Source organism: Poromitra crassiceps, assembly GCF_964638095.1.
Source record: "Poromitra crassiceps genome assembly, chromosome: 16".
In the NCBI taxonomy this organism is placed as follows: Eukaryota; Metazoa; Chordata; class Actinopteri; order Beryciformes; family Melamphaidae; genus Poromitra; species Poromitra crassiceps.
The window spans coordinates 40,551,666-40,572,144 of NC_139645.1; the positions used below are offsets into that span (position 1 = coordinate 40,551,666).

The 20,479-nt window shown below is 46.2% G+C and overlaps 1 protein-coding gene and 1 pseudogene across 2 annotated transcripts in view; one reads left to right on the forward strand and one right to left on the reverse strand.

Annotated features, from left to right (window-relative positions):
• Positions 1 to 20,479, forward strand: part of LOC310791642 (asc-type amino acid transporter 1-like) — a 557,867-nt pseudogene that overhangs the window by 436,896 nt on the left and 100,492 nt on the right. The gene's annotated exons all lie outside the window — the stretch shown is intronic.
• LOC310790938 (E3 ubiquitin-protein ligase TRIM39-like) lies at positions 1,851 to 3,782 on the reverse strand. The gene has a single exon (XM_083652647.1). It carries the CDS (start codon positions 3,761 to 3,763, stop codon positions 2,387 to 2,389), a length of 1,377 nt encoding a protein of 458 aa, XP_083508773.1. The 5' UTR covers positions 3,764 to 3,782; the 3' UTR covers positions 1,851 to 2,386.

The window sequence follows — 20,479 nt, forward strand, 5'->3', positions numbered from 1 at the left end:
TCTGCATGCAAAATTTGACTTTGCAGTACACATTGCACATATTTTGAAAGTGGAAACCCGTGTTATTTGTAGGCTATGGGGTGAAGCCATGGGGTGAGGTTGGGTTGGTTATTATGATCAGTGTGTTGATGTCCAGTTCATTCCAACAGTTATTCAGTGAGGTGTTGTCATTTCCTGTTTTGGTGAACTAACTTTCTCTCAGCCTGTCACCTCTACTGCTACTACAGTTAGTGATTGACTACGTTTCCCAGAATGCCTCACGACAACCACCAGGGAAGGAGTATGAACTTCATCCAGCTGAGTTTGGAGAAAAGAATAATGATGGTAGTAATTTCTCCAGCAGTGTTACTTGGGGGGTAACTCATTAAGAGTAACATTACATGTAATATATTACTTTTAGCAGTAACTTAGTAATATAACTTATTACCATTAGGATTTCAGTAATATACCAGTTACTTTGTCAAGTAACACAAGTTACAAATTGAGCTATTTTTTTTTTTATCAAAGCACAGATTTAAATAAGGATACAATCATTTCCTAATCAAATTGTGTGTTTTTATGCAAATAACCACCGTACATGACAATAACAAAGGAAAAGAATAACATTTAGAATTTTTGGTCAGTTTACACTGACTTCAAGATGGTTAAAATTATTTTGGGGGATGGTTCTGGGGCGGCGATGTCATTCTGCTACTGCTGTTGTTTTGGTGAAAGTAATGTAAAAGTGGTGTAATAAGTAACGAGTTACTCTACACAGACAGTAATATTGTAAAGTAACTTATTACTTTCAAATGAAAGTAACTAGTAATATGTAATATATTACATTTTGAAAGGAACTTGCCCAACACTGTTCTCCAGTCAACCCCATTACTCAGAATAACCTGTCTCTCTCCTGCTCCTGTGGTGGAGAAAATGTTCTATTCTACGATGGGTCTCCCTGTATTATGGTTGAACATCTCTTGGTGCAAAATGGCAGCTCTAGAAAGAAGCCCTCACTCTTTGCTTCTGAGGGACTGACAAAAATGTTCTTTCAGTCTAAATGGGTTGAAAACTTCCGCACTTAATATTGTTTGACCTGCTCCTTATATTTTTCTGTATGTGGCCCACAACCAAAAAGGGTTGGCCACCCCTGGTAAGGAATTAAGGAATTCAATGCATGTACTGTATTATCCTCATTCCTTTATTGGCATACAGTATATTAGCATACATTAGTTGACATTATTATTCACAGACATTTCCTTCGTGTTAATGCACCAGCAAAATAATGATTGTTCACGAGTCCCAAATCTCAAGTCCGAGTCAAATCTCAATGTCATTCATGCACAAATGACATAACTCGTCCACAGCTGAACTCAAATCAACTCTCAACAATAACTCAAACTAAATGAATGCCTGCGGAACGGTTTAGTTTTTGGATATGTGTGACATCATAATAAATCAGCATTGTTTTTCGGTGAAGTTCTCCTTTAACTTCTACCGGAAAAGGTATAGCAAATGGGTAACTTTCAGCAAACATGTTTACGCCAGTGTGCTTCTATAATACAAGCCAAGAAGAAAAGGAATACAATAATCAATAAACAACAATCAACCTTAATCAAATTCCAGTGCATATTACTACAGGTACCTGAGGAATTCATGTATTGAATCAAGTTAAACCTGTTGTCACCTACAAATTAGACCAAACTAACCAAAATAACACCAACTATCATATATCTACTTGGACATTGGTCTGTTCTCTGATGATGTCATAAATCACTGTCATCAGTGATGTCGTAAGAGCAGTGTGAGCCCGCACAGCGGTCGAGCTGCAGGGCGGGCGAGGCTACGTAGCGGCCGAGCTAGCGCGGGCCTAGGAATCGCTATGCGTAAATAACTGCCAAAACTTGATGATTATAGTTGACATCTAAACACCAGTTTAGTGCATCCAACAGGAATCATATACAAATGTACATAATGAAAATATATTTTACCATCAACAATCAACAACTCAAACACATAATCACTTAAATTAGTCATATAGGATTGATGGTCAGTTGAAGGTTTTTTTAACACAGTTAAGGGAACAAACTGTCATCAGTCCTAATCATACACAGCCTGGCAGTAGAGGTGGAGCACATGTCAAAGGTCAAGAGGGAGGGAGTAGAGGATCATGGGAAAGTTCTAGGGTGACTTTCCTACACACTGAAACAAACGTATTCTGACAGTACAATAGATTCCACTGTCTCAATGTGTTTGAGCTCAGTCTTTCAGTTTATTCTGACAGAATATAGTGATGATGATGATGTGTTAGAATAACATCTTCTGCCACTGATGAAGTCTCTCATGGCTCTCATGAGGACTTCCAGAGAGTCCACCACCCTGTAGATCATCCTCATCACCTTCATCTCTAACTGTGCTGGCCCACTGTTACAGAGACCTTCACTGGTAAAATCTTCAGACGGCGCACAGTGTTAAAGTATGGAAACAGCCTGTCAGTGAAGGTGTGTGTGAAGGTGTGTATGTGTGTGTTAGTATCAGGATCAGAGAAGGACAGCTCTCCTCTGTTCCAGTCCAGATGCACTCTGACCCTCTGGCGCTTCATCTCTGGGAGAACAATGTTTGGATCTGATGTAGAGAGTGTTGTGTATTTACCATTTAATAACTTTATTGTCCAAAATCCAGACCGTCTGTGGTCAGACATTGCTGCCACACCCAGGAGCCATATTTTATTGTCTCCAACATCAACATCCCAGCTGTGAGTCCTTGAGTTAAAGCTCTCAGATCCCAGAACCTCATACGGAGAAATTATCTCTGGGTTTTCAGGACGCTGCTGTCCCTGTCCATATCTCACACTGGTCAGATCTTCAGACAGGATGAGACTCGAACCGGCAGTGTTTGAGTCCAGGATCACAGGAGTGTAGCAGACCATCTCCTTCATCTTGTTCCAGACAGTGAAGCTCAGGTTGCTCAGGTGTTTGGCCTCATCTATCAGAGCTCCTGAGACCAGCTTTGGATCCTCCTGCAGGGGGTGCTGGACTCTTTCCACTGTAACCTTGTAGTTCTGCAGGAACAAGACATCTTCAGCTCTCAGCTCCTTCTCTATGGCTCTGAGTGTGTCTGAAAGAGCTGCTATCTCTCTGCTCAGACCCTCAATCTTCTCCTTCATCGTCTGACTCTTCTGCTCCTCTTCCTCCCTCAGTGCAGAGATCCTGGCCTCCTCTTCCTCTTGTAGAAACTGGTGAAGCTTCTTAAACTCCTTCTTAATCTGCCTCTCTGAGCGTTGGGCCTGGAACTTAATGTGTTCTGCTGTTTGATCACAGTTTCCTTTAACTTTATTAAAGAGCTTCAGTTTCTCCTGTAAGGGCTTCAGTGATTCCTGAAGTTCCTGCTTGTGATGCCGTGCAGCTTCATCGATGGGTCTGATTCTGTGGTTTGTGTGTGTTTCTGAATGCAGACAGACAACACACACTGGCTGCTGATGGTCCAGACAGAAGAGCTTGAGTTCCTCAGAGTGCAGACTGCAGAGAAGCTCAGATCCTGCTGAAGCTCTCTGATCTCTCTCCAGTAAGAAAGCCTCACACAGGTTCTTTAACGCCAAGTTACAAGGTGGATGACTCTGTGAAGATACTTTCTTACAAATTGGACACTCGTGAATGAGTTTCTCTGTCCACCAGTTCTGCAGACAGGCTTTACAGAAGCTGTGGCTACATGACAGGACGACAGGATCTTTAAAGATGTCATGGCAGATGATACAGGAGAAATCCACCTCTGATATGGAAGCCATTTTCTCTCTGAGTGAAGCTGAAAACTCACCAGGCAAGACAGCTGGAACAGGAAGTGAGTCAGTCTGATGTGGCACCACTCGCTACTCTAGAAAGTTCTCTGGAAGTTATTTCACTTTGATTCGTGTTTCTCTAAATCTGTTCAGTGTGCAGTCAGCAGCAGGTTGAGGCAGTATTCTGTTCAGTGTGCAGTCAGCAGCAGGTTGAGGCAGTATTCTGTTCAGTGTGCAGTCAGCAGCAGGTTGAGGCAGTATTCCAGTAGTCCCTCCTGTAGCTGTCCTCCTTCAGTGGAAGTCGTGGCTTTGGTCTGAAGGTGAATCTTATCGTCTGTCTCTCTGTGTGTCTGTCCTCAGTGAGGAGAGGATAATGACAGCCTGTTTCCTGGTTGATCTCAGGTGAAGGAGATAAGGGGCGGAGCTTTAATTGATATGCTAAAATGCCAGGTGATTTGGGAAATGTGACTCAAGGCATGGGCGGATCCAAAGGGTTGATTGGCCCCCATCAAATTATTTTTTACATAATTTGTCTGGTTAACTTTGACTGACAGTGAAATTGCCCAATCTTGGGCTGCAGACTGCACCACACTTCATTGATTTAGGTACCTACAAATTGAAAAATATGGACGTGACATAGTTTTTCCACTTGCTGAAAACAAAAATAATTTATTATGAACATGTAAAACAATGACTTTATTAATCATGTAGACCAGACATAATATTCAACCACACCATGACACAGTAATATGTAGAAGTACAGCTAGAAGGAAGCAAAATGAATGGTATTATTGTAGTCTTGAGACCAGTCTATCTGTGGCTTGTAGCCTTGCAGTCTCTGGCCCTCACAGACTTGACGTGATGACGTTGAACACGTCACAGTATGTATGACTGCAGTCCAGAGGGGGGACATTTGGATTGTGTTGACTTCCTTGTGGACAGACATCATCACAGACATTCAGCAGCAGGAATGCATACCGTCCTCTTCTGTCATTACATCCATCTCAAGGCTTCTTCTGACCGTACTGGAGGACAGCCAGACAACTTTGACTTTTCCTTTTTGTGAGAGATCAACAGCTTTCAGCAGGCCCCTCATCAGTCAGTGTCAGTGTTATATTTATTCAACAGCCACGCCCACCGCCCACACACACACGCACACACCATGGCACGAAAATAAATTTGACTATAGTACAGCTGAAACGTTGGCTTGCTGGTTCCACAAGTAACTCCATTCATTTTCTCCATAGACATTTCAGAACATCCCCCCCCAAAAATGTTTAAGCTTCGAACCGAACTACACATCCCATACTGCATTTGCAAACGGATGTCATCAATTCATTTCCCCTTAATTTCAACGTTGATACAAAACAGTATAATAATTATGGATTCGTGATTATTGGTCTGGCTACCGACCACGCGCAACTTTGGAGCGGTTTCCATCGCCGTTTCACAGACTGACAGGTTCATGAACAGTTGTTTTTAAAGCACAGCTGGAAGCGGGACTCGTACTGGGAGCAGGACCAGGTGGGTCCAAACCCTGCCGCCCCGTCTCTCAGTCCGTCAGGCTGATGCTCTCCAGAGAAAACCAAAGCAAGAGTCTCTGTCTGCTGGACGTCTCGCTGTCCGCCCCGCTCGCCTCCTCTGTGGCGGACATCATGTGCGAAGTACTGTTCAAGCTCGGACGCTCGTGACACAACACGGCGACCTGGGAACTGGCTCCTATTATATTTTTATTTAAAGGAGGACTTACCCCCTAGATATGTATCAGAACAGTGATTTGAAAATACCTATGGAAAAAAACCAAGAAATGACATATGCTCTTGTCTATACTATACTCTTTGGCTGTCCTCAGCCCAGGAATTTTTTTCGGAAATCGACGCCATTACAGCTTCAGATGTTTTCTAAATGGATGTGGGTACGTTCAGACAACACCTTTTGCACATGTTTACAAAGCAAAGCGCACTGTAAACAACTGAGATGCGTTTGAGGTTTAACTTTGCTAGCATTTAGCTAGCATTAGCCTAGCTTGCAGACACTGTTCAGTGTTTACAAGTTCTTAAAAACTACCTTATCGCTGAAATCATAAACACACAGCTAGCCCCCATTGCCTTGAGTTTTTTTTAACATTCATGTCGTGATGATCATTGAAATGGTAGCACAAGCTCATCTTCCATGTTTGTTTTGCCGTTACTCATGCTTATTGTTTATTGGACGATGCACAGCATCCAATTCCAGGTAGCATATGACCAAAATCACAATCATATACCAAATATATTTTACAGTGTACAGTTTTCACTTAAGAGTGTCAGAAATTAACAATCCTCAATCTATCTATTGTAAAGTTTAATATCGCTTTGACCTTGATTTTCTTCCAGTCTCTACAATTGGATGATAGCACATTTATTATGAGATTCAAAATTTGATCCAATTCCGGACACTTACTTTCCACTGTGTCGTGTATTCATATACTTAATATTAATAAACCCTTCCTCTACCTTTACAATGTTACAGATACTTTTAAGAAGTGCAGGCTATGTACTCAAAAGTCTTATTTTTCCATACATTTACCAGCCAATACCGAATCTCTCCACTGTCGCTCAATGTGGGATGTAAGTTCATAAGTTAGTGTTTGATATTCTTAAATGTGTAGGCTATAGATACTTATGAAATTTGAGACCTAGGCAGGGTGGGTGTTACACATTGGTGGTGGATGAGTTGAGTTCCCTCCCATTCCTCCCCTGATATGTGAAGCATTTTGAGTGTCTAGAAAGGCGCTATATAAATCCAATCAATTCTTATTATTAATATTGTTATTAATATTGTTATTGTTATTGTTATTAATAAATGTGTAAGAACTTATGTAAATTATCTTTCAGTTGGGAACTCTGTATAAAAATGGTTGGTAAACACTGGAAATTACGTGTCCGAAATTCGATACAATTCCGTTTCCGTTTCAAATACGGAGCGCTTGTAAAAATGTCAGATGCATCACTTTGGCAGAGGAGAGCGCTGATCCTCTCAACATGCTGAAAACGATGAGAAGGAGCGAGCTCAAACATGCTAATGTGCAGAAGGCGTCTGAACGCACGCTGTGTCTGTAGTGAAGGAGCGGTACTGTCGGCTCTTTCCTCAGGTCGGGTCTGTTCAACTCACAATGCTGCAGCATGGCAAGGGGGGCGGGGTTGTTCAGGGGGGCGGGGTTACTGGCAGCGTTAAGAGTGATGGAGAGGTGTGTGTGAAGGTGGAGTGTTAATCCAGTCACTTCTCTCTGGCCGCTCACTGAGCACAGTAGTGGTTCAGTATGGAAACACACACGATGGATGGAAGTCCTTCAGGTTCTACACAATGCAGACACTTACCTGTCTTGTCTGCGACCTGCGGGGGAAAAACACCTCATGCCAGCACGGTTCCTAGCAAAACTGCAGTCTGACATACAGTTTAAAGCTGCTCTCCTCAATCTGACATACAGGTAAACAAGGGCTGCACAATTAATCAAAATGATATCCAAATCAGAGGAGCAGTTGCCATTTGATAAAGGTAGGGTGTCACAACATACCATTAAATGCAGCATTGTGGTGCTACAGAGATACCCTGGAGGGGCATTTCTAGGGAGTGGCACTGGCCACCCCTGAAATGTAATTGGCCACCCCAAATCCTGAGGGTGCTGGGATCTGTGGCCGACATGACTCTATTTCTAGAGGCTGTGGCAGGCCCAATTTTAAAGCTACAGTAAAGATACTATTAAACTAGAAGACCTAAGGTGTCCATTACTACCAAGCATGTCATTCTAGCTTGTTGGCAAGGGGGGTAAATATCGCCCCAGATTTAGGCTACATTTTGGCGAGGGAAAACCTTTCTACATCCTTCCTAAATGCCGCACTCAGTGCCACCCGTGCTTGAGTCTGTGCCCCACCTGGGCCACCCCAGTCAAAATGGCCTGGACACGCCACTGATACCATGGCCTACAAATCATATTCTCCAGAGGCAAGGGGACATGCTTGTTGGGTACAGACCTCAGTAAAAATCCCATCATCATTTATATATTTCAGTGAAAATGCAAAAAAATAGCATTCCCGCTAAAATCTTGATTCATATCCAATCACAATACCTGTCAATATAAGAGCAATACGTTTTCTGTTTTTGCTTATGGTGCAGCCCTAGTTTAACCTCAATATGAAATGCATTTTAAAGCTGATCTCCTCAATCTTTAGGGCTTTTATTTTGATACTGAACTGAGGAGCTGTGCATTTTCCTGCTGGCACAGCAGTGTTTCCTCTGTGTGTTTAGTGATTAAGGAGCGCTGCTTTAATAGCAGTAGCTATGAATGAGCGGACATTCCTTCAAATACTCACACAACAACAAAAACAACAACAAACAAACAAAGTCCCAGGCTTTAACTTATGAGACAAAAAAACACAAGCAGAATGTCAAAATTAGACAGCGCACGAGAATCAGAACAGAGGAGACAACATGGTTAGCACGTTACACTACATGACATGTTCAACACAAAATACAAGAAACAGAATGAGCACCGCGTTGCTATGTTAAAGAAGATGGATTTAAAGAAATTCACACAAAACACTGTGCAAAAATATTTAAATACCATATTTCCTCTAATAGTCGATTAAAAGCCTGGTCACTGATACTGGCCGGCCCCAAACACAGGCCGGGTAAAAAACAACAGTGAATAGAGTAAACTCCTGAGCCCTCATTTATCAAGCCAACGTACGATAAAAACTATGTACGGACTACCGTACCCCCTCCTGCAACACTCGTCATTTATCAATCTACACATGAGCGCAGGACACGACGAAATAGAGAGGCAAAGTGACCGCCTACTTCCTGCTTCAGCACTGTACCAGAGATTTTCATCGGCCATTTATTTTCCCATAGACATTTCGTAAAATGCTTATAAAAATTGTTTTACTTGTTCAAACCAAACGGTACAGATATATTTAGGAACATGAGAGACCACATAACATTTCACTCAGACCAAAACGTAAAAGAATTGCGGATTTAGTTTAGGATGTAGTTTTTTAAAGTTTTGGTCCGAGTGGAATGTTCTATGGTCTCTCCCGATGTCTGTCTCTAATATAAGCCTGCTTCTAAAAAAAACAGTAGTTGAAGTTGAGGTAAATAAAGGCCAGGGGCCAATATTAGAGGAAATACGGTATTACCACCAAAACACAGAAATTAAAATTACACATTAACTGAAGTAAAGGAAGTCTTAAGGAGCGCTTGTTTCATACCTCTGGATGCCCTGGAAGGTGGAGCTGGCCATGTCCACGATGCCGCCAGTGGGCCGGGCCACCACCCCCACCAGACCCTTCCCGATGCCCTTAAAGAAGCCGGCCGCTCCTTCCTTCTTCGCCCCTGCAGCCACACAGCACTCAATCAGTCAACTCATCACCATCACAAACACCCTGCACTCACCCAGTCAACTCATCACCATCACAAACACCCTGCACTCACTCAGTCAACTCATCACCATCACAAACACCCTGCACTCACTCAGTCAACTCATCACCTTCACAAACACCCTGTACTCACTCAGTCAACTCATCACCATCACAAACACCCTGCACTCACTCAGTCAACTCATCACCATCACAAACACCCTGCACTCACCCAGTCAACTCTATTCACCTTATGTAGCCACGCCCATTTGACCCGGTTCTGTGGCCGTCCTACGACTTCCGGCCAAAAAAAAAGAAAAAAAAATGGCTGGCTGCTCCAATATAATCTAACTCTGAATTAACTAATAATTTAGCCAATTGTGTGTAACATACCAAATAAAAGCAAACGGCAATGTCTAAGAATGCAACGCCATGTAACTGGCTCGTTAAGTCTCGCATTCCAGGGAATTACGTTAACGTCTGCGGGTCTTATTGACGTAAGTGGCTCGCGCTGCCTCGGAGGGGAGAAAACTATCTGAAGCTTTCTTTGTTGGAGTACAGGTATGTTTTACAAGAAAGTGCTCGTCATTGTCGACGATAACGTTATCTGACAGTGGATACTCACTTGCTTGCTGTGTACCGAGCTCAAAGTAGTAGGCTACGTTCTTTATTTTACACCCTGCGCTGTCCGCTACAAAAACAACTCTCTTCTTCTGACGTTCTTTCATATTTGGCGCCGTGACCGCCGGAAGTGTTAGACGGACCCGGAAGAATTTGGCCCACTGTAAGGTCTGAACATAAGGTGAATAGAGTAAACTATAGAGTCTACTAGAAATATTGCGAGCTTCGCATGGTCATTTCTAGGTTGTGTGCTCATATCTAGCATGCTTCGCGCTCACCCATCAGCAGGTCAGTTGAGCAGACCCTCCAGCTCAGTGTGTCATGAGGAAACTTATCGGTGAGTTTGAGACCAATCAGCAAACACAGCCAATTATCTCTGTGTGTGAACCAATGCATCAGACTTAATGGTTAAAGCCTCTGGCAATCCACTCTTAAATATCTCTCTTTTTTTATAGGATATCACAGCTGATCACATTAATTACTCACCCAAATGAGTCTAAAAAACTTTCACAGCTATTATAAAACCAGGTGCAAACACCATGGACACAACAACCCCTCAGTGTTTATGTCCATGCTGCATGCCCATATCTAATTATGATTGGTTGGAGATTGCTGACATCAGCAATCTCCTGAGATAACTCTGTCCATTTTATCTCTACTTTTTCAAACTGCTGGAAAGAAAAGGGCAAAAACCAATGCAAGGTCAATGGGGTCACGCTGCTGTATGTACGAGCTGACTGAAGCTCACTAAAACTTTATCCACAGTCACACAAAGTACATTTCACTGAGCTTCAGTCAGCTGCTTTGGACGCGGGAGGTCGGCGGATCGAATCCTGCTCCACCCCTGTGCAAGCCCTTAACACAGGGGCTCACTAAAATGATAAGGGCTCATATATAACACATATGAGCAACTATTTTTCATGGGGGGCCACATGAGAAACCCAGATTGTTGCCGGGGGCCGAACAAATATTGTCATGCCCTAACCCATGGATGGATAACTTTGATGATAGAGAGGGCCACAAAAAATGTCATCGCTACCAGATTTTGCTGAGGGCTGAACAGCGCCAGCACGAAAATTTTTGTGCATTTGAAGGCATGTTTAGAGGAATAACTCATTTTAAATTAACAATTGTGATGTCATTATTCAGTCTTAACCACCAATATTTCATCCTTTTCTCACTCACTCCTATGTCACCACCTGCTCTGAGGGCTTGAAATTAACTTCTTTGACCACCTGCCAATATGGCTGCTAGATTTTAAAGTTACCAGCCAACTATAATTTCCACTAGCCGAAATGTTTTTCTTGAAATAAACCAGAATATGAGTGTGTTAATTCAAGCGTAAGTATCAGTAAGTGGCCCGGTATTCTCAAAGCCTGTGTTGAGGGTCACACGAAAAAAAATGCACTCTTGAAACTAAAGAAATCCCAAACCAATGAGTTAATTATTTACATTTCTACTTCAATGTAGCCTTTTAGCCATAAAGATTATTGAAAGATATTCCATATTCCAGACTGAAATGCTATAACAGAAGTGGAGTATTGGCCAGAATGACATGAACATTTGGACACTTGGTATCTTGCATGTTGCATTCAGGTGCACTGTAAAAAAGTTTTTTTGCAATTCGATCACGGGCCACACAGGTGGCACTCGAGGGCCGCATGCGGCCCGCGGGCCGTATTTTGCCCATGTGTGCCTTAACATGTCAACACAACGCAGGTTACATAAACACAATGGGTCTGTCTGTAACTCAAGTGAGCTCCTATCACCTACCTACCTAACTAGATACTTGATTAATTAGGTAACTAATTTTAATATAGGTGGATGAAAAAGTAACTAGTTTCAGACGTCCTCATGCTTGAAGGTAGCATTGCACGTGACAGGTCACACTGGTGCTGTTTCCATTGAATATACAAGATTTTTTCTGACCAAGATTGATCAAGTTGAATCCCAAAGCATTTGGCAATAAATTTGTATAAAACTGCATGGCTGGGGGCTGTTTTCTCTAACGTTATACTACTTTTATAATCCAGAAAGGTCGAGGCTTCACAGGCTACCGTGAACACTTTTAATTTGAAGGCGAAAAAGGGAAATGGTACATATGAACTGATAGAATTGACAGACCAGTGTCAATTCAATCTACGAATACACCATTTCCCCTTTCCACCTTCAAATTAAAAGCGTAAAACCCAGCTAACGAAAATGTTACAAACGCTACAAATGGGAAGTAATGACAGCTTATCATTTAATAAAGCACAGTTAAAACGAACTCCACTTACACTTGAAGGTTTGCAATGGTGCTATCATCCTGGCTGTGTAGTCCTGCTTTGGGGCGGGCGGAGCGAGTTCTCTAACGTTAGTTATATTAGCAACCTAACTAGTGGTTGCTGTCCAGAACACCGTCAGGTAAGATGCTTCCTACTATTGTTCAAAAGTGACTTTCCTGACACTGTACAAACATCTGACTGCACTAAATTTAAGTAAAGGCTGACGTTATTGACTATCCTAGAATAAAAACGAAAAGAAAGTGAAATATGTTTGTTATTTAGCCAACATTGTTTCACTTTTTTCTGATGCGGTCGGCTTTGTGGGCGTCGCCATTAGGGGCTCGCTTCGTTCTTCTTCGTCGGTTGTAAGGGTCACAAGGTATCATGGGATACCTTGTGAATCCTTTTGAAAGCATTACACTAACTCAAATTAATAACTCATTAACTCAAATCAACTCTCAATAACTGTCAAACTAGATGAACGATGAATAGTTTGACAGTTATTGAGAGTTGATTTGAGTTAATGAGTTATTACTTTGAGTTAGTGTGGACCAGTGATGTCACTGGTCCACACTTTAACACTCAATAACTGTCAAATTAAATGACAGACTTCAAAACAGTTTACAGTTTTCTGATATACTACTGATGTTCTAATGATACAAAGCTGGTTGAAAATAGGCGGAGTGTTCCTTTAAAAGCCTCTGCTTCTGTGGAGGTCTTCAAGGGGCAGCTGAAGACCCACCTTTTCAGACAGGCGTTTGGACTTTTGTAGATGGAACTGTTGATTTTGTACTCAGAACTTCTGAGTCTGTATGTTGTTGTATTATCTTTATGTCCTTTTTGCAGTATTTTATATTTTGTTAGATTTTATATTTTGACTTTAAACCACTGTGAAGCACTCTGTGCATCCGTGCTGAGAAGGGTGCTATACAAATAAAGTTTTACTTACTTACTTACTTACTAACAATGCCACAGCAACAACACACTTAGAGAAAACGTGTTGTAAACCAGAATCTATTGGACTATCTACTAGAGAAAAGAAAACAAATTCAAAATCTGGTTGCTTTGTTGTGCATGCGATTTGGCCATACCGGTGATAATTGTAATAATTTTGGGCTTAATTATGCATCCTAACTTAATATTTGATTTGATGGTTAGATGTGGCCTTTCTTACCTCATAGTGCAAGTCGAGCTGTTTATGTGCTTTGCCTAAATTTTGTCCCATAATGCGTGATGCCCGCGCGCTGCCTATGATTTTATTGACACTGAACATTGTTTCACAAGTGAAAATAGTCGGCTATAACATTTGTTCGGGGAGGGTCAAGCATATATTTCCACGGCAATATTGTGGGATCTGTGTGTGAAAGTAATAGATTACATTCGGGCAGAAGGTCTGTATGTACTTTAGATTAGATTAGTTCTATTTCATCCCTGCTGACCGCCAGAGGCGGTGCTTAAGCACTGAATATTCCCCTTCGCGCATGCGCAGTTCGAGTATTGTATACCAACAATGTCACCTGTGACCCCCTGGATGACCGGACCGAGGTTATATCTTCCGGTGTCATCAGGGATCATTTCCTTTTCAACTTCTCGCGCGCAGAGTGCTTTTGAAAGCATTACGAGATACTTCATATTAAAACGTACATTCCGTTGCTAGTAGTTCCGCGGCCGTTGTTGGTCGGAGCAGCGAACGTTCGCCCTCCAGGAGCTGCGACGGAAATATCTTCCTCGTATGAGAGGAGTTATTTTTTGTTCAGGTGGACGCTGCGGCGTTCTTTCGCCGGTAAGGCAGTGTTTTCCACTTCCCTCTCCGGACAAGGTGAGGTGACTTCATAATTGTTTGCAAAGCTGTATCTTCAACGATACCTACTGCTGCAGACTTGCCGGTGAGTGTTGCGTTGCGCAGCCTCCTCCCGGCATTACAAGTGTGGGGGTTGCGTTAGCGCTTCCCGGTTGTTATTGGTTATCGTTATTGTTATGTAACTTGAATAAACCTCTGTTGGGGAAGGCTGCGTGCGCGCTCCCTCTTCCCAGCATATGGCCTCATTTTGTCATTAACGTTATAGCTTGAGCGCTATGATGAGTGTTTTTTCGTTGTAAGAGTGGTTAAAAAAAAAAAAAAAGAAAGAAAAGAAATAGCCTCTGCTGGTGTAGGCAGCGTACGCGCTCCCTCCCCCCAGTATATGGTCTCATTCTGTTAACTAACGTTATAGCGTCAGCGCTGTGAGTAGTGTTTTCATTTTGAATGAGTTTAGATGTTGTTTTGTTTGGTGACTAACCACTGCTAGTGACAGTAATATTAATTAATATATATATTAATTAATTACATTGTGTGTATATATATATACTGTGTAGAAGTAAGCCTCTGCTGCCTGCTGGTATAGGCAGCGTACGCGCTCCCTCCCCCCAGCATACAGCATCTACAGTAGGGACCAGTTGCGTCCGCGCTCTGGGCTAACTGTGAAGGGTGTGCATTAGCCGGTGTGGTGGTGTTCCTAACGGGTGCCACCATGATGGATAATGCACATTATTGCACATCCTGTGAGGCTCCTCTGCAGCCAGAGGATGGCCATGATCTCTGCCCCACGTGCCTTGGTCCTGTGCACCTGAGGGAGGCACTGTCGGACAACCCATGCATGAACTGCAGCTACATGCCTAGGGCAGTTAGGGCTGTCAGACTGGCAGAGCTGGAACACCCAATGGGCGAAGGTGACATCCCCCCATCGGGCCAAGTGTCTCCGCTCCAACGTAGGAGCTCTAAGCGTCTGGCTGAGGCCGCTGCGGGTGGTAAAGGTAAAGGTAAAGTCCCACTGATTGTCACACAATGTGTGAAATTTGTTCTCCGCATTTGACCCATCCCCTGGGGGAGCGGTGAGCGGCAGCGTGCGCCGCGCTCGGGAATCACATGGTGATTTAACCCCCCAATTCCAACCCTTTGATGCTGAGTGCCAAGCAGGGAGGCAATGGGTCCCATTTTTACAGTCTTTGGTATGACTCGGCCGGGGATCAAACTCACGACCTCCCAGTCTCAGGGCGGACACTCAGACCACAAGGCCACTGAGCTGGTTAGGGTGGACCCTCCAAGAAAAAGATGAAGTCTGACCGCAGTGGGCTGTCATCAAAGGTGGAGCAGCTGTCCGCTGAGCTGGCCCAGATGAGGTCCATGCTCATGGCTCACCAGCCTGGTGTCCCTTCAGAGCCGGCGCTTGCCCCAGAGGAGGATACACTCTCCCTGGCAGCTTCTGCGACTCACTTTCGTGATTATGGGGAAGACTCATTGGATGGGGTCTCCCGGGCCTCAGGGCCGGGCTCCCATTCCTCCGCTCACAGTTCGCTGACTGAGACGGAGGACCGCCCCATGCGTACGGTCATGCGCAGGGCGCTAGATCACCTACGCATGGAGATACCGCAGCAGGCGGAATCGGCTCCCGCAAGCGCCTTCTTCAGGCGCAGGCCAGCCTCCACTGCCTTTGAGGTCCCTCACTCAGTGGACTACATAAGGGAGTTGCAGGCCTGTTGGAGGGACACTGGAGCGTGCTCCCGTCTCTCTGCTGATGGGCGAACCCTGGCAGCCATGCACGACACGGCAAGAGTTGGCCTGGATCGCATCCCTCATTGTTTCCCCCGATGAGGCTCTGCGAAGGGATGCTAGGTGCCCCCGACCCCAGTGTCGGATGACTGACGACCTTCTCACAAGGGCTTATGGGGCGGGAGCTCGGGCCGGTCGTATAGGCAACTCCCTGTCACACCTCATGCTCGCCCTCTCTGCTTCACTACAGGAGGGCAATGTGAATGCTGACTCCGTGGCCTTCTGTGATGCGTCACTGGAGGCGTTCGGCCTTATGTCCAGGGAAATTGGACGGATGATGTCCGTCCTGGTCCAAACTCGTCGCCAAGTCTGGCTTTCACAGTCTAATTTGACTGAGGCATCGAGGAGGACTCTCCGTAGCCTCCCAGTGGAGCCAGGAGAGATGTTCGGGTCAGCGGCACAGGAAGCGCTGGAACGAACCATCCAGGCTGGGCAGACCAGGCAGCAACTGGCAGGTCTTCGCCGTATGCCTCCGCCCACCAGGCCCAGGGGCCCCTCGGCTGCTCCCCGAGCCCGCTTTCCACCACCAGAGCACATTAGTAGCCGTCGTGAACCTCAGCAGTACACGCAGAGGCGGGGCCGTGACTTTCGGCCCTCCAATCGGCCTCGGGCCCCGGATCCTGTCCGTCCCCCCTTCAGGGCCCCTAGGGGCCGGCGGGGCAGACATTGAAGCCGCGGGGCCGGCTGTCGGATATTTTTTCCATCAGCAGCTCAGGTACTGGGCTGCTCATGCTTCAGACCCGTGGGTGGTTGCCACCTTAACCCACGGGTACAAGCTTCAATTCCGACGCCGGCCCCCAACATCCAGCCGGGTCAAAATTACCATCATAAACGACCCGGTGAAAGCCATAGCCTTAGACCAGGAGTTGGCTACCCTCCTGGCCAAGGGCGCCATCGAGGCTGTAGACCCTCTGTCGCACCCCAGGGGGTTCTACTCGACATACTTCCTCGTGCCGAAAAAGACTGGCGGGTTTCGTCCAGTCTTGGACCTGAGGGAACTCAACAAGTTCATGAAGGTCATGCCCTTCCATATGTTGACCACGGCAGACGTTCTGCGAACTGTAGCCCGTGGAGAGTGGTTCACATCCATAGACTTGAAAGACGCTTATTTTCATGTCCCCATTGCCCATCAACACCGGCAGTTTCTGCGCTTTGCCTATCGAGGCCACCACTGGCAGTTCAGGGTGCTGCCATTCGGGCTCTCTCTCTCCCCACGGGTGTTCACGAGATGTGTGGCAGCGGCGCTTGCACCTCTGCAGTCTCAGGGCATGAAGGTCCTTCCGTACCTAGACGACTGGCTGGTCTGCGCACCATCCCGAGCTCAAGTGGCCCAAGATACAGGGTGCCTCCTGTCCCACGTGTCCCACCTAGGACTCAAGGTAAATATGGAAAAGAGTTGTCTAGAACCATCTCAAACCACAACCTTCATTGGGTTAGCACTAAACACTGTGACTATGACAGCCTGTCCGTCCCCACACCGTGTGGACGACATCCTACGCCTTCTTCCCTTGTTCCAAAGGGGAAGACTGTTGCCCTATGTCACGTTTCTTCGGCTCTTGGGCAAACTGACATCCATCGCAGCTGTTGTTCCGCTGGGCTTGCTGTCGCTGCGCCCCCTGCAGAGGTGGCTGAACGGCTTCCGCTTGGACGCCAAGCGGCACAGACACAGAAAGGTCAGAGTGGCACAGCAGTGTCTCCTCGCCCTAGCCCCGTGGAGGGACGGGGCCTATATGGCAAGGGGGGTCCCTATGGGCTCCATCCCGTCCCGCAGGGAGACTGTCACCACAGATGCCTGCCCCGCAGGATGGGGTGCAGTGTGGCAGAGCAGGACGGCTCGCGGGCAGTGGTCTGGGGAAGACCGCGCCGGACACATCAATGTGCTGGAGCTGCGAGCAGTGCACCTAGCTCTCAAGAACTTCCTGCCATACCTGAGAGGCAGGCACGTCCTCATTCGGTCAGACAACACCTCGACCGTCTATCATATAAACCATCAGGGTGGAACCAAGTCGGCACGGCTGCTGCAAGTGTCAAGGGACCTCCTGACATGGGCGGCCCCCCGCTTGATCAGCCTACGGGCAATATATCTACCGGGAGAGCAGAACCACTTGGCAGACTTCCTCTCCCGTCAAAAGCCTCCATCGGGGGAGTGGTGCCTCAACCCAGAGGTGGTGCACACAGTCTGGAGCCGCTTCGGCAGAGCAGAGGTGGACCTCTTCGCCTCAGAGGTGTCGACTCACTGCCCTCTATGGTTCTCCTTAGCGGAGACAACCAGCCCTCTGGGCCAGGATGCACTGGCTCATCCTTGGCCAGAGGGTCTTCTATATGCCTTCCCACCGCTTCCTCTGATTCGGCTAGTACTTCAGAGAGTTCTTCAGGAGGGCCACAGGATTCTGTTGGTGGCCCCCTTCTGGCCAGGGAGGACATGGTTCCCTTTGCTGCACAGACTCTGTCGCAGCGCTCCATGGCGCCTCCCCGACAGGAGATATCTCCTGTCCCAACTGGAAGGTCAGATCTGGCATCCCAATCCCCAACACCTCCAGCTGTGCGTTTGGCTGCTGGAGGGCCCGAACCACTACTCAGCAGCTGTGTAGACCCTGTCAGGCATACTATAATGAATGCAAGGGCGCCATCCACTCGTCTGCAGTACGACAACAGATGGAAGCTATTTTACAACTGGTGTATGGGTCGGAGCGAGGACCCAGTACATTGTTCTGTGCCTACTGTCCTTGAGTTCCTGCAGTCCCTCCTGGACAAAGGCCGGTCTCCTGCTACTCTGAAGGTGTACGTAGCGGCAATATCGTGTCGACATGCCAGAGTCGACAATGGCACAGTGGGGAGCCAGAGTCTGGTGTCCCTCTTCCTGAAGGGGGCTCAGAGGTTGCATCCTCCAAGAGCCCCGAGAATCCCAGCATGGGATCTTCCCCTGGTGCTGGATGCTCTATGCAGGCCTCCCTTTGAGCCCTTGGCACAGGCGGAGCTAAAGTGGGTGTCATGCAAGACTGCATTCCTCCTGGCCATTACCTCAGCAAAGCGGGTCAGTGAGCTGCACGCCCTGTCTGTCAGTGTCTCATGTCTGAGGTGGAACTCAGATGGCTCGGGGGTCACTCTGTGGCCAAACACAGCATTCCTCCCTAAGGTGCTGTCGCACTCACACCTCAACCAGCCAATACGGCTTGCACGATTTGACCCCCCACCAGGAGAGAGGGGGGACAAGCGGGAACTGCTGTGCCCAGTGCGGGCCCTAAGAGCCTATATTACAGCTACCATGTGCATTCGACATGTCAGAACAGCTCTTCCTCTGTTATGGTGGCCCTAACAAAGGTTGCGCTCTCTCCAAACAGCGTCTGTCCCACTGGATTGTGGACGCTATCAGCTATGCCTATGGGGCGAGTAACCGCCTCCTGCCATCCGGCGTGAGGGGCCATTCTACCAGGAGTGTCTCCACATCATGGGCTGCCCTGAGAGGGGTATCCCTGGGGGACATATGTGCTGCTGCCTCATGGGCGTCACCAGACACTTTCTCCAGGTTCTACCGGGTGAATGTTGCCACTACCCATCCACTGGGCGTGGTCCTGGTGCCAGAATCCTCTGATTCTACTCATTGAGGTGGGTACTCAGGATTCCTCGTGACTTTGCTGGTATAAGTCATTCAGTGCTTAAGCACCGCCTCTGGCGGTCAGCAGGGATGAAATAGAACGAAAGTTACGTATGTAACTACGGTTCTATGAATCCCGAATGACCGCCAGAGCGCTCTGTCACTCAGAATCCTCGTGTGCTCGCGAGAAGTTTCTGTAGGAAATGATCCCTGATGACACCGGAAGATATAACCTCGGTCCGGTCATCCAGGGGGTCACAGGTGACATTGTTGGTATACAATACTCGAACTGCGCATGCGCGAAGGGGAATATTCAGTGCTTAAGCACCGCCTCTGGCGGTCATTCGGGATTCATAGAACCGTAGTTACATACGTAACTTTCGATTTATTTCCAACATGGTGAAAAACAAAAGACAGATAAAGAATAAAATAAATATAGGCAAGAAAATGGCGAGCAAGAATAGTCAATTAGAATTCACAGCATATACAGCAAATTCTCAAGCAATTACTTTTGCATATCAGGCCCGAAAAGGAGTAGGAAGAAGTACAATACTTGTCGAGTCATAAGCCTTGTTTTTATATCTATAGGTTTACTATGAATGTAGTATTATAGTACTCATCCATAGTACTCATTCAGCAATATATATGTTTTTAATCTAGGCAGATGAAGTGTCAGTTGCTCTTGATTCCTACAGCAAGACGGTCAGACTGAGACTGAGTCTGCACTTTACAGACAGGAACAGACTGGAAACATACTTTAGTGATGTTTCTGGCTGCTCTTCAGACCAGGAGGGAGAAACAGACTGGAAACATACTGTAGTGATGTTTCTGGCTGCTCTTCAGACCAGGAGGGAGAAACAGACTGGAAACATAGTTTAGTGATGTTTCTGGCTGCTCTTCAAACCAGGAGGGAGAAACAGACTGGAAACATACTTTAGTAATGTTTCTGGCTGCTCTTCAGACCAGGAGGGAGAAACAGACTGGAAACATACTTTAGTGATGCTTCTGGCTGCTCTTCAGACCAGGAGGGAGAAACAGACTGGAAACATACTTTAGTGATGTGTCCCCGGCTGCTCTTCAGACCAGGAGGGAGAAACAGACTGGAAACATACTTTAGTTATGTTTCCGGCTGCTCTTCAGACCAGGAGGGAGAAACAGACTGGAAACATACTTTAGTGATGCTTCTGGCTGCTCTTCAGATCAGGAGGAAGAAACAGACTGGAAACATCAACAGGTATAAATGTCCTTACCCACAGT